Raw genomic sequence first — 15,993 nt, forward strand, 5'->3', positions numbered from 1 at the left:
TTTTTAGTATACATGGCTTGAAAAATGGACATTATATTCCTCTTGTCTTTTGTTTGCTTCAAGATAAAAAGTCATCTTCATATTATCTCGCTTTTAAATATATCATAAAAGAATGTTTTAAAATTAATTGTCCTGTATCCCCTAAACTTCAGACTTTGAAATTTCCATTCATAATGGTATTCGTATCACATTTCCTGAAGCAGATCTTCATGGATGTCGTCTTCATTTGGGTCAGACATGGTATAGAAAGGTTCAAGCACTGGGATTAGCTCCAGAATACCAGAAAAAAGGTGTTGACTCAACCGAAATTACGCATTTTCTTATTTATATTTTTGGTCTTTCATTCTTACATCTTGAAGATGTTAGCGATTTTTTTGCTATAGATTTGGCAGAAATTAAACCAGTCGATGAAAGAGTCACCCAGTTTTGTGATTATCTTGTTGATAATTACATATCTGAAAATTCGACATTTCCTCCACATCTTTGGGCTGAACACTCTTCATCCTTACATTAATAATTTTATTGATATACATAATTTTACAATTTCAAATAAATAGGTACCTACATTAAAACTAATTCTGTTTCGACACCAAAAAAATTGTTGCGGAAAGTACAGCAAAAGTAAATTTTCTAAATGAAAAAATTTTAGAATTAGGAGAATGTAAAATAAATAGATTAGAATTTGTCAAAGTAGTATCATATAAATTTAGGAAAAATATTTTGTAATTTTATATTTCTATACACATTTTGTAATATTTTCCAAATAAGTTTTTTGTGTTGTTATTTTTAATAAATCTATAAAATACTAACTATGTTCTTGTATTTTTTGGTAAATTATTATTAACAAAAAATAATGGTTATTAAACTAATTACATATGTATAAGTTAGTTGAAATTTATAATTACCGCCTAGTGTCAATAATGTTTAATACAAATAGGTTGAAAATAAAATAAATTAAATAACAAAATACCAATTTTGCCAAAAATTTACAAAGGGACAAAGATGTGGCAACGTCTCACCTTCACATAAAGATTAGAAGCATGTAATTTATTTAAAGTTTGGGAGGCAATTCGTACGTGACCATTTTAGCGACAGGTAAGAAACCTTTTTCGGAAGGCATTTCATATTATGCGGCCCTTGCACCAATCTTTGTCTTTATTCAACCTCGTTTTCTTGGCTAAGACGTCTTAACCCTTAAACGCCCAACCATATGTAGGTTCCATGTATGCCCTAGTGTTACGTAATAACGAAAAATTAAAAAGAATGATGCAATACATCAATGAGTTATTCAAAGACAATATAACAGAACAGATGGAAATAGAAGCAGAATATGTTGTGGTTTTAAGGAGTTACATAGGTCTTGCGGGTAAAAAAAGTGACTTTTTAAAAAAATTATATCTCGAAAACTAAAAATTATGTTTATTTATAACTGGAACGTGTAAAAGTATAGTACTTAATGTACTCTCAAAAAAATTTTCAGCGAAAAATAGTCGTTTTTGTAGAGTTGACTGCAATTTTTCGACAAGAGCCCTTTTTTCCGGTGGGCAGCATAACTAAGTCCAGTCTCAACTGAAATCAAAAAATCAAACAGTTTCTTGTAGTTTATACCTCTGGCTCGTGAATGAATAAAGGAATTTTTATTAGGTGAAGTTGTTTTTGTTTTATAAATAAAACTACTTTAAAAATGGTCATTTTTGAAAAAATGAGAAAAATTTGGGTCGAAAATGTGTTTAAACTTATATTATGTAAAATCTTCAAATTTTATTTTTTTTAATGCTTCGTTCATTCACTAGTCAGAGGTATAAGCTAAAAAGGACTATTGTCGAAACATTACAGTCAACTCTACAAAAATGAATATTTCTGGCAAAAATTTTTTTAAGAGTACCTTAACACTTTGTGGGCCAGTGGTCCCATAGTGGAACCACAATTTCAAGAATTTTTATCCTACTGTCCCGGTAAGCGTCGGCCGGAACCACAGACAAATTCTTTAATCCCCTCTCTTACATTATCGGCCATGCAGCCATGCATACGATCAGGTTTTGGAGCGCTTTAGTGTGTTCTAGTAGGTGATTGATGTGACACGTTTTTCGCTATTTTGCGCGCCAACTACTAAAATTTCTACTGAACGTAAACAAATTGATAATGGCAGGTAAGAACAGCTAAATTAGGTAATTTTGATGGTTTTAAAGAGATCGTATACAATTTATTCTGATATTTTTGTATATTTTATATTTTCAAGTCGTCTAAAAGGTGTGGTTCCGTATGGACCCACAAGTACTTTTTATTATTTTTTGTTGTTGTTTTTTACTTTGGGACAGACAACGAAGGCAGAAGGTCTAAATACTTTGTGTACCGTGGCTGTCTAAAAATTGAACTAAAGGTTCTTCTTCTTTTTGATGTGCCTATCCGTGACGAATGTTGGCGATCATCATGGCAATATTTATTTTAACCAGGATGTTCTTCTTCTTCCTGGACCTCGCTTTCCAAATATTTTTCCTTGCAGGATGGCTTGTAGGACTAAAGGTTGGGGAGGGGTAATATATTGATACGGGATTTGAAAGACTTTACAGTTCCTGAACATTTTTTTTCATTTTTATTACAGAAAGAAAACAATGGACAATAAATAATTTAGAAGCTATGGGTAATGATGGTGTATTTGCTTTGATTGAGGAAATACCATCTGACGGAGAGTCAGAAGCGTCAGATAATGATTCTGATGTTGAGGATCTTGGAAATAGTGAACCAGATAACGGCATCCCGGGCACTCAACATTCATTGGAAGAAATAAATCAAATGGTTGACGAAGGTGAACATGAAAAAGAAAATAACGAAAGTGTTTTCAGTGATTCGGATGATTGTACGCCGCTATCTGTTTTTGGGAAAAGGAAAAGAAAGCTTACAAAACAAAAACAAACTGCAAGGAAAAAAAATAATAATGTACATGCAAAGAAAAATGAGATTGTCAAATGGTCAGAAAATATTCAAACTTATTACAAGACACCTTCATCTTTTGTTGAAGAAGTGGGTCCTGGCATACCGGATTTACTTGAAGATCCGTTGGAGTTGTTCATGTTGTTATTTTCAGAGGAGCTGTTAGATATATTAGTGTTTCAAACAAATCTCTATGCAACCCAAATGAATCAGGGAAATGCTAACAAATTTACTCCCACTAATCGCGAAGAAATGAAGTGTTTCCTGGGGATAAACATTCTGATGGGAATAAAGCATTTACCAAGCTACAAGGATTACTGGTCTTCGAGGACAGATCTACGTGATGGTTTTATTGCATCTTATATGTCTCGCAATCGATTCAGTTGGTTACTGGGACATATTCATTTAAATGATAACAGTCTTGAACCGAAAAAAGGTGAAGTTGGCTACGACAAATTGTATAAAGTGCGACCAATGCTCGATAGGTTATCTGACAATTTCATTCGATATTATAAGCCAAGTGAATGCCAGTCAGTAGATGAGTCAATGATTAGATTCAAAGGTAGAAGCATTTTACGCCAGTATAATATGCCCAAGAAGCCTGTAAAACGGGGCTACAAAGTTTGGATTCGTGCTAATGAATCTGGTTTTGTTTCAGAATTTCAAATCTACACTGGTAAAGTTAACAACTTACCTGAAAAAGGCTTAGGTGCACGGGTTGTAAAAGACCTCACAAGCAGTCTTGCTGGAAAATGCCATAAAATATTTATGGACAAATATTTTACTTCGTATGATCTTTTGGAACAACTTAGATCCAAGTATATGGATGTGGAACAGTAAAAGCTAATACTAAATATTTGTCAGAATGTAATTTTCTAGAGGACAAAACCATGGAAAGGGGAGACACTCAATGGAAGATAAGTGATGTTGGTGTACTTGCTGTGAAATGGATGGATAACAGAGCAGTTTATTTTATGAGTAATTTTCATGATCCTACTGATGTTAAACTTATTTCAAGGAAACAAAAGGATGGCTCCAAAGAAAATGTTACTTGCCAAAATTTGGTCAAAGATTACAACGAGCATATGGGTTATGTGGACAAGTCAGATATGCTCAAATCTTGTTACGAAATTAACCGCAAATCCAAGAAATGGTGGCCTAGAATATTCTGGCATTTTGTTGACTTAACGGTTGTTAATGCCTTCATTATTTTTAAAGAACGATCTGGTGGTGCATCAACACTTTCTCTAAAAGAATTTCGGTTAGCAGTTTCTGCAGGACTTATGGGTACTCCTTCGCTTACTCAGAAAGGAAGAAAATCGTCCGGTTCTGAGGTAAATAAATTTAAAATCTGCGTTCCTATTGAAATACGCACCAACAAGTCGGAGCATATGCCAATACATGGAACCAAAGTAAGATGTGCTCGATGCAGTACAAGAAACCAACCTCATCGAACGAGGTGGCATTGCACTGTATGTAAGGTGGGACTATGTTTATCTGAAAAAATCAATTGTTTTTTAGAATATCATAAAAAATAAAGTGAACTTACCTCCTTTATGAATATTTATTGTCATTTTATAAAAATTGAGATAGTACTAGTCAGTACTAGTGGTTCCACCATGGAACCACCTCCAAACTAAACCACCACTTATATAAAAAAAATTTAATTGACACTTGACGTTATCTTTTATATCACTGTATTCCTAACTTGTAATAACTTTGCAGTTTTTTGTTTAATACTTCATTCGGTCCGCAAAGGGTTAAGTACTATACTTTTACATGTTCCCATCGTAAATAAAAATAATTTTTAGTTTTCGAGATATAATTTTTGAAATAAGTCACTTTTTTACCCGCAAGACCTATGTAACCCCTTAAAGAGATTAAAAAAGGGAAAATTAAATTATCCCAAATCCCAGTAACAAGCTTAAAATACATCAATGATGAAACCGTAGACATTAAACTATTCTAAAATCACAATAAATGTGCAGTAGCAATAAACAAACCAAACACGTTGAATGTTACTAGGAGCACTCCCACCCAAATCATGATTGTAAAATGTACCTATATACTTTGTAAATCATGATTCGGGAGTGCTCCTCGTAACATTCAACGTGTCTTGGTTTGTTTATTTCTAGTGCATCTTTATTGTGAATTTAATGTACCTAGACTTGCTTAAGGGGATGGGTACGTAGTTTCTGCTCCAATGCTATTCAAATGGGATTCATTTTTTTCGAATCCTGAGAAAACTAATAACTATTTTTTAAAAATTTAAACGCAGAATGAAAGATTACGTTATTAGTGACGGCCGAAAGTCCCTGAAAACTTCTATAATGTTTTTTTTAATAAGTAACAGGTATGAAAACTAAGGGAAAATTTAGTGTGATTTTTAATTTCAAATATCTCATTCAAAATAATTTTTTTATTTATTCTAAGGGACTTTCTGCCCTCGGTAATAATTTATTCTTTCATTCTGCGATTAAATTTTTCAAAAATATTTATTGGTGTTTTCAGGATTCCATAAAAATTAACACAATGTCCGTGGTAATATTTTCCAAATCTATCTTTGTCATACAACGCACTCAGTCGAATATAGAATATTTTCAGCATATTGTCAGTCGGTCTTGACGGTCCAGTTAGCTGGGGCTCAGTCGATCGACAAGTTTAGTGGATTTGCGATTTGCGGTCGCTGGTTCGAGCCTCAGCTAGGTCATGAAATTTATAAAAGGCCAACGCCGTAGTATAAAACTCAATAGAGTCTACGGCTTGGTCTGGAATAAACTGGCGTCTGATCGACCTATGGAGGAGCGGTACGGGAAGGGATAAGGGCTTCCGGCTTGGTGATACTCCTCCATAGATCCCTACCGAAGGGCGTTGACGCCTAAGAACGGTGTATACATATTGTCAGTCAGACAGTGACAATCAGTGACAATTTTAAATATTTGACATGGCAAATTCGGGAAAATTTTGAGTTGTTGATTAAATAATATTGATAATGTAATTGATAAATAATTGATTTAAGACGTGAACTTAATAAAAATTTATTTATTGTTTATTATTTATGGAAGATCGAAAGCAGAGAATACACCTGGATATATTCAGTGATCCAAGTATTTTGTTGTTAAAGATGTTCAAAATTAAAAGCGTTTTATAGTAACAATATATTATTAAAAAATCACTTTATCACTTTTCCTCTTTTCTCGATTGATTATTAGTTTTTGTTGTACAGTAGATAAATTATTACAATCACTGAATACACAGTAAAAAAATTATCATATTAATTAACTGAATTAACAATTAAGGGAATTAATTACACCAGTAACAGTTATCCAAGATCATTCAAAAGCCATCTTTAAGGTTATTGATGACATTGTCAAGTAAAGTTTACATATCCATACCAGTGAGATTTTTACTACACGTAATTTCCGTGTAAAGACAGAAAAAGTAGAGATAGCCGTAAAATATTTGCTAATTATGTACCGATTCGATACTCTCCTTGTCTTGCACTATCCCCAACAATATATTTATAGCAAAGGTAAGAGCTGCAGTAATTATAGAACAACGAAGATCAAGGCAGCCAGAAAACTACAGAGGTATCAGTTTGTTAAATAATAGCGTTAAATTTATAACTAAAGTTTTAAAAGAACTAATAAATCAGAGGATGAATTTATCATGGGAACAATAGCTTTCGTACCGGAAGCTCGTGTACGTAATATATATACAGAATAAGTTTGTAATTTGGAATAAATTCAATATCTCAAATACTAATTGTTTTTTGAAAATTGCTCAGACTCGTCGATTAGTATTTCAAATTGTCCTTTTTGACATACAATAATAATGTATACAGGATGTCCCAATTTAGAGATATGATGTCATTGTTGATTTTCTTAAAAGGCAACACTGTCATTTTGAGAGCTATTTTGATAGGGTGTGTAAAGTTATACATAACTGCAAAATTTGAAATTTTTTTCCTTACCATTTACAAGATAATATAAAATAACAAAGTTATGAAAAACAAGTAATCAAATAATAATTGAATTTAATTATTTCACTTAAGCAAATGCTCATAATGTTGCCCGTTGACTATTTGACAATAATTGAGCGCAACATTATGAGCATTTGCTTAATTAAAATAATAAAATTCAATTATTATTTGATTACTTGTTTTTCATAACTTTGTTATTTTTTATTATCTTGTAAATGGTAGGGAGAAAAATTTGAGATTTTGCAGTTATATATAACTTTACACACCCTATCAAAATAGCTATCAAAATGGCAGTGTTGCTATTTAAGAAAATCAACGATGACGTCATATTTCTAAATTGGGATTTACATTGTTTACATTATTATTGTATGTCAAAAATGACAATTTGAAATACCAATTGACGAGTCTGAGAATTTTTCAAAAACACAATTAATATTTGAATTATTGAATTTATTCCAAATTACAGATATAACTTTGTTATTTTTTATTTTATTTTAAATGATGGAGAATAAAAATTTGATATTTTGCAGTTATGTATAACTTTACACACCCTATCAAAATATCTATCAAAATGACAGTGTTGCCTTTTTAGAAAATCAACGATGACGTCATATATACGACCCTGTTTACATTATTATTGTATGTCAAAAAGGACAATTTGGAATACTAATCGACGGGTTTGAACAATTTTCAAAAAAAACAATTAGTATTTCAGATATTAAATTTATTCCAAATTACAGACTCACTCTGTATATGCAATATAGTCATAAAGAAAATTACTGAGAAATAACTAGAGTTTAATAGACCAGCATTTCTATGCCTGATTGACTTGAAGAAATCATTAGACAGAGTAAGACTGAAAGATGTAATCCATCTTCTATCTTTATAATAGAGAACTTCTCCTAGTCCGAAGTCCGAATAGATAGACAACTTACAGAACCTATAGATATAAGCAACGAAATAAGGCAGGAGGACCTTTTTAGCCTCATCCTCTTCAATGTAATCATGAATAAAATCATCAAACGTGTCAATAAAGAACGAGAATCAAAACAGAATGGGAAAAAATCAAGAAACATAAATTCTCTGTTATTTAGTCGACGCAATATTAATAGCACAAAATTAAGATAATCTGCAAATACCTGTCTATAAGAGAAAAATCAATTTAATATGACAATCTCATCTCAGTAAACTAACACATTAGTAATCAGCAAAGAAACAGCCAGATGTAAATTATTAGAAATTGATGGTATAAATATTGAACAGGTAATGGAAACAAAATACTTCTTAAATACGTGTAATGAAAATAAACCATTCAGCTATGGAGAGCTGGATAAAGAAGTGATAGTGCAATGTATAAAAATAAATTAGTAAAATAGAAAATCTACGGTTTCGTTTTGATTTAAATCTGTCTCCTGCCATTCCCCGATAGCACTATTTCTAGGTCTACCTGTTGTCAAGGAGGCTCTGAGGAAGACAAATTCACACCAACACGACCGTAGTTTCTCGATATAAATTAAAACTATTTATATCGCAGTATGGTTAGAACGCCCTCTAACGGGGAATAAGTGAAATTAATTTCGACTCGATTCAAGTTCTCTCTTTAACCCAGGTATGACAATACCAAAAGCAAAAAAGCAATTAGACTGGAATTATACCTTAATAGTACTATATGGCGAAGCCGATATTAACACAATATATGGCGATATTAACACTGAGGTGAAATCAAGAATTTATAGAGCCAGTGTAAGACCCATAATGACATATGCGTTAGAAATAAGATCTGCCACAGACACAATACAAAGATTACTGGAAAGGAAGATTAGAGTACTGAGAAGAATTACGGGAATATTCTGACAGATCTGCATTGGAAGAAAACACAGTACAGTGTATAAGCGAATGGAGACTTAATAGAAAAAATATGAGAATATCTCATAGGAAATATGACATAGGAAAAATGGGGTAGATCCGCGTAGTCAAAATGGCAATAGATAAATCACTTATCGGTAAAAACCGGACGACCGATCAAAAGATAGAATGACAACCTTCCATAATGGTATCAATACACCAAAGAACAAGCAGAATTTCTACTTATTAAGAAGAAGAATGTCCCTATTGAGCTTATGGTGCTAATTCTTCTTTAGTTTTCACAAATCTCTCTGTAACCTTTTTTGTAGAATGATCTGATTTAAATATGATACATTCCAGTCTGATAGACTGTTGTTAAAATTTGAATCATACGTCATCATCATTCTCTTTGCCTTATCCTTATGCGGGGTCGGCTTCCCTAATTGCATTTCTCCACACATTTCTATCTTGGGTCATATCAATGTTAATCCCCTTTATCAACATATTTTGCCTTATCGTCTCCCCCCAGGTCTTCTTTGGTCTTCCCCTCCTACTCCTTCCAGGAATCTGCACTTCAGCTTTTCGTCGTATTGGGTGATTAACGTCTCGACGTTGAACATGACCAAGCCATCTTAACCAATGCTCTCTCATTTTGGCATCAATTGGTGCCACACCTAGACTTCCCCTAATATACTCCTTTCTAATTTTATCCTTCTTTGTCACTCAACTCATCCATCTAAGCATTCTCATTTCCGCCACATGCATTCGTTATTCCTCTTTCTTTTTCACTGCATAACATTCAGTCCCGTACACCATAGCCGGTCTTATGGCTGTTTTATAGAATTTTCCCTTCAGCTTCATTGGAATTTTTCTGTCACACAACACACCACTCGCTTCTTTCCACTTCATCCATCCAGCCCTAATTCTACTGCATGCATCTCCATCTATTTCTCCATTACTCTGTAATATCTATCCTAGGTACTTAAAACTATTGCTTTTCACAATCATTTCACCATCCAAAGATACCATTTTATTTGTAGTGAAAACTCCATCTTTAAATGAACAATGCAAATACTCTGATTTTGTTCTACTAAGTTTTAAACCTTTTTCCTCCAGAGCTTGTCTCCACTGTTCCAGTTTTTGGTCTAAGTCTCTTTCACTATTTCCTAATAACACTACATCATCAGCATACATTAGGCACCATGGAATGCTACCCTGTAGTTTCGCCGTTACCTGGTCCAAAACTAATGAGAATAAATAAGGACTAAGCACCGAGCCTTGGTGCAATCCAACTTTCACCCGAAATTTATCAGTCACTCCCACACCTGTCCTAACACTAGTCGTCACTCCCTCATACATATCTCTCACAATCTTTACATATTCGCCAGGGACTCCTTTCTTATTGAGTGCCCACCACAGAATCTCTTGAGGAACTCTATCATATGCTTTCTCAAGATCAATGAATACCATATGAGCGTTGGTCTCTTTATTCCGGTATTTTTTCATCAGTTGCCTTACAATGAAAATTGCATCTCTTGTTGATCTGCTCTTCATAAAACCAAATTGATTATCGGATATTTCGGTTTCTTCACATATCCGTCTATCAATTACTCTCTCCCATATTTTCAAGGTGTGGCTAAGTAGTTTTATAGCCCTGTAGTTTGTACATTGTTGTATGTCTCCCTTGTTTTTGTAGACAGGTACTAATATATTGCTTCTCCATTCGTCTGGCATTTGTCCAACTTCCATAATTCTATTAAATAGACCTGCTAGCTTATTCCTGTCTCTCCCAATGCTCTCCATACTTCCCCGGGAATGTCATCTGGTTCGAGTGCTTTTCCTTTCTTTATTTTTTGAAGCGCTTGAGCCACTTCCTCGTTTGTTATTCTGGTAACCATTGTTGTTACTGTCTCCGTTAACTCCACAGGCTGTCTGTCAAATTCTTCATTTAATAAACTGTCAAAATACTTTCTCCATCTCTTTTTGACATCCTTTTCGTGAATTATTATTTAATTAGTTTCATCTCGGATACATCTAATCTGATTAAAATCTCTTGCTTTCTTTGCTCTCTGTTTGGCTATTTTATATATATTTGCTTCGCCTTCCCTGGTATCAAGTTGATCGTATAGGTTTGAATACGCTTCTGTTTTAGCTTTTGCTACTGCTACTTTCGCTTCCTTTTTGGCGATCATATAGTTTTGAAGATCTATGTCCGATCTGGTTTCTTACCATTTTTTATATAATTTTCCCTTATCTTTTATTTTTCATTGAATCATACGTATACGTATAATAAATATAAACTAGTCATACAATTACTTAAACACGTTATGTATCCCGTCAAAAATTTTACGTTGATTTCTAAAATCAAATCCATATTTATTTCCGTTTCATATTCCGGCGCAGTATGATAAATTTCTTTTGGATCTTTTGTTTTGATACCAAATTTTGGTTTTTGCATCATAATCAGACATCTTACCTTTATCGATACTTCTACTACTTTCTATTAATATCAAAATGCAAAATCGACAAGAATATTAATTCTCCATCCTTTATATAGCAAGCAATGAACTATTCAATCTATATGCTAAAATAAGTTAGATATGCGAGATAAGATAGCGTATGTAAATTAGTTCTCTTGTTTGGAGGAACGTAAATTTAAGTTTTAGGTTAGGTCGGTAGTAGTTTCTTTCGTACACAGGAGCACAGGAGGGTAGGTATTATAGAAATTTAAATGAGGCGATTTAGGCTCACGTAATTGATTTTCTACAAACAGAGAACGTCGATTGTGTAGGATCCAACGTGATATCGCTCGCGTCTCAGTTGAAATATAAGAGCTATTAACTCTGAACTTCAAGTGCTGTAACGAGTCAAAAACCCTGTAAGTTTTAATTTACGTATTTCAATACCCATTCTGTTTTTAAGGTTATATGCTCTTTATAAAAATATTCGAACGGAAGTTTGTTATTCTAAATTATTATTATAGCGCGGATTATATTTATGCAAATTGTATACAGGGTGTCCAGAAAAGATTGGTCATAAATTATACCACAGATTTTGGGGTGAAACATAGGTTGATTGAACCTCACTTACCTATATACAATAGTGCACACAAAAAAAGTTACAGCCCTTTGAAGTTACAAAATGAAAATCGATTTTTTTTTCATATATCGAAAATTCTTAGAGATTTTTTATTGAAAATGGTCATGTGGAATTTTTATGGCAGCAACATCTTAAAAAAAATTAAAGTGAAATTTGTGCACTCCATAAAAATTTTATGGGGCTTTTGTTCCCTTAAATTCCCCCAAACTTTTGTGTACGTTCCAATTAAATTATTATTGTGGAAACAATAGTTAAACACAATGTCTTTAAAACTTTTTTGCCTCCTAGTACTTTTTTGATAAGCTAGTGTTTATCGAGATATTTTGAATATTTATCGAATCCACCACATCTTTGTATATGGTTAAGTATGATTATAAACACCTGTTAATAATATGAAAATTTATTTATAACTCACATTTTTAGGTATATTTTGAAAAAGAAGCCACATCTCGATAAAATGTGACATCAGAAAAAGACTAAGAAGTAAAAAAGTTTTAAAAACACTGTGTTTAACTAATGGTACCACAATAATAGGTTAATTGGAACGTACACAAACATTTGGGGGGTTTAAAGAACAAAACCCCCAAAAAATTTGTATGTAAATATATTAAAAAAGAAGCAGCATCTCGATAAAAACAGGCTTATCGAAAAATACTAAGAGGTAAAAAAAGTTTTAAAAACGTTGTGTTTAACTAATGGTACCGCAATAATGAATTAATTGGACGGTACACCAAAGTTTGGGGGGTTTAAGGGAACAAAACCCCCATAAATTTTATGGGGTGGACAAATTTTACTATAATTTTGTTTTAAGAGCTTCCTGCCATAAGAATGATACACGTCCATTTTCAATAAAAAATTCTTAATAGTTTTCGATATATTGAAAAAATTCGATTTTCATTTTGTAACTTCAAAGAGCTGTAACTTTTTTATGAGCACATTTGTACAAGGTAAGTTATGTTTAACCAAACTATTTTTGACCCCAGAATGTGTTGTATAATTTATGACCAATCTTTTTGGGACACCCTGTATACATGCATATTTTGTCAGTTTTTGAAGAAAATGCATATTTTAAGAACATTTCAATTTTTCTGCATATTATGGTCATCTTTACCCAAAAGTATATTTAACAGTTACAGTTCCTGCTGATAAGGTCGAAGAATATAAGGAATTTCCAAGTTGAATGGTCGTATTCAGGTAATTTTTTTTAACCCGATCTCACAGAGGTCATTAGATAACAATAGAATATTTACAAGGAACTATGTATTTTTATTACCGTTATCTAAATGATTTTTATAATAAATAATAATAAATGAGACACTATATTTTGTAAATAATTCTACGATTGTTAGAAAATGGACAATCCCATACCATTTTAAGGAGGATTTTATGCTCTTATAGTACGGTTGTTGGTTTCTATATTGGGTATGCATAGCATAACTAGAGTCAGGTTAGTATTTTCAGTTTGTCAAAAAGCTTTGGTGTGTTAACATATTGTTGTAGAATTGTTTCTTTTTAAGAAATTCAAAAAAAAATTAAATTTATATCAAAGACCATAAGATCATAATTTTTTTATCACCCTGTATATGACCAAAATTGTATAGAATTTAATTTTCCTATTAAACAAGTGTTTCCGAAAAATGAAAACGATTAGTGATAATGATTCGACGAAATGGACGGGACATTAACAAACAATTCGGTGATTAGAAAGTGGACAGAGCGTTGACGGGAACAATAAGGTTTTTAAGATCTTTCCGGGAAGGTTTTAATTTGGTAAACAAATTGTATTAGCTTTTAGATGTAAAAGTAGAAAGTAGAAAAGGACTAATTATGATATTTATTGAAATTTGACAAATTGGAAAAGTTATGTGGAAGAATATTTGGTTTCTTAAGAAATAAATGGTTTGAGAGAGGTTGTTGTTGATTGGACGGAAAATATCGGGAGAAGGGATAATGCATGTTGGAGTCTGGATTTGAGAGAGAAATAAGCGGGACTGTGTAATGAACATCGATAGAAGGCAGTCGAGTTTTTAAAAGTGTGTAAAAAGTGTAGAGTGGTGTGATCAGCCTTTGCGAGCAGAATCAAGTTGAAACCAAATTGTCGACCGGTTGAAGAGTTAATTTTCCTGGTCCGAGGGAGATTCCTTTGTTTTGTCTAGAACGAGTAGCTGATTATTATCCTTTTGTGCACAAGATATCGAGCAAGGAAAACTGAGTAATAGAATTCCAGAAAGTCCTGTGTGTTTTCCTTGGAAGCAGTTTTGACGAGAGGGACTTTGTCGCAACATCCAGAGAGTACGTGTTGGGAGAATCAAGGACGGCGCAATCCAGAAAACGAGGGAGTGAAGAAACAAAAGATTAGTCAAATCATTTGTCGGAATGGAGAAATGTTGTTTATATCAAAACCATATGTGTTTATTTGTTTATTGAACTTTTTTTACGCAGTTAGTGATTTCAAATTTGAGAAATCAATTCAAAAGAAGAAAAGTAAAATTCATTCAATTTAGTATGAGTAAATAAGAAATTAATTAAATAATTTTTTTTTGTCAAATAAAGAGATATCAGAGTTAGAGTTTAATTTATTAAGTTAGAGATTGTTGCAACAAAGTTAAATTTTAGTATTTTTTGAATCACATGTACATGGCTTATTTGATAAAAACAATAGATTTCTTTTATACGATTTTGAGTGTTTTCAATTTCCCTGTTTCCACCCTGGGAGAAGTAATCAACTAGAAATACTAGAAGCCACAGATCACAGGTATTGTATCAAATTCAAAATTAGCCCTGAGAATAAAATTGATTGGAAGATTTAATTTGAATTTAGTTGTATTTTTACATAGGTAGTAAATAAAATAATTGAATAATCATTTAAATTAAGAATTTGCTAATAGATCTAAATAAATAGCAAAAGTAGAGCATAACAATATATAGCGAGTTTTGATTGGTTTTAAAAATGGCGAAAATAGTAAGAAATGCGACGTGGATTAAGGATATTTCCGAGTCAGAATTTAGTGGAGAAAAAGCCTGTTCAAAAATAATTGTTTGTGAGAAGAAAAAGTTTCAAGTGGATCAGCATTTAGAAACAGCACTGCATATCGGGAAGGTTGCAAAAATGAAATATGCGCCTGTTCAACAGAATGTTAAAAACGCATTTCAAAATGTGGGTGCAAAATCGGATAAGGAACTTTTTCAAAAAGACTTGTGTCAAACTATGATGGCAGCTAACATACCACTAAGAAAACGTCAGCATCCCCGATTTAGAAGTTTTTTACAAAGGCATTGCAACTAGGCCATTCCTGATGAGTCGGCCCTCAGAAAGAAAAATGTTCACTAGGCCTACGAGACAGTTCTTCAGGAAATAAAATCTTCAATTGGCGAGAAAAACTTTTACATCGTTGTGGATGAAAGTACCGATGCTTGTGGCAGATATATCGCACATGTAATGATTGGAGCACTTCGAGAAAATAATTCTACAAACGCATACTTAAAAGGTTCGAAGCAGTTGGACAAAACCAAGAAAGCGACGGTATCCAGATTCATACAGCAGTCTCTATCAAGCTTCTTTTTCCAAACCCAGTACCAGAAGAAAAGTTATTGAAGCTTATATCTGATTTCGCACCCTATATTGTAAAAATAGGAAAGAACCTTAAAGTATTTTACCCAAATTTGGTGCATGTTACATGTCTTCTGAACAGGATAAACCGAGTAACAGAAACCATCATAAAAGAATTTCCGTTAGTAAATAAGCTAATTTTAAATGTTAAAAAAGTATTTATCAAAGCCCCTCTAAGGGTAAGAACATAACAAGTAAGTCGAGGTGGAGGTGGATGTGGAGGTAGCGGTCGATGTCGACATCCATGTAAAACAAACACATTGTACTGAATGAAAGAGAACAGAGCAAGTAAGTCGCGGTGGAGGTTTAGCGCGATGCCATCTAGGAGGTTTACATCGATGCTTTTGAAAATAAAATGAGTTTGTTTTACATGGATGTCTACTGCGCGGCCTACAAGGATGCTTTTCTGTGATTGGTTCGTTCGAAGCCAAATTGTCATTAACTGCGCTATCTGAGTTGATACTTTTTACAATATAATCCCTTTTTTGTATTCAGTTTATTTTTGAATTTCTAAAGTAATTAAATT

General features: G+C 32.8%; 1 protein-coding gene across 1 annotated transcript; it reads left to right on the top strand.

The window, feature by feature from the left end:
- The first annotated feature begins 14,807 nt into the window (after nt 1-14,807).
- Nucleotides 14,808-15,143, top strand: LOC126890936 (CGG triplet repeat-binding protein 1-like). The gene has a single exon (XM_050660105.1). The coding sequence runs from the start codon at nt 14,808-14,810 to the stop codon at nt 15,141-15,143; it is 336 nt and encodes a 111-aa protein (XP_050516062.1).
- Nucleotides 15,144-15,993: the final 850 nt, after the last annotated feature.

The sequence above is a fragment of the Diabrotica virgifera genome, chromosome 9, assembly GCF_917563875.1.
Source record: "Diabrotica virgifera virgifera chromosome 9, PGI_DIABVI_V3a".
In the NCBI taxonomy this organism is placed as follows: Eukaryota; Metazoa; Arthropoda; class Insecta; order Coleoptera; family Chrysomelidae; genus Diabrotica; species Diabrotica virgifera.

Excerpts from the sequence above, each read along its gene's own strand:
- LOC126890936 (XM_050660105.1), top strand. The coding sequence starts at position 14,808 with ATGGCGAAAATAGTAAGAAATGCGACGTGGATTAAGGATATTTCCGAG.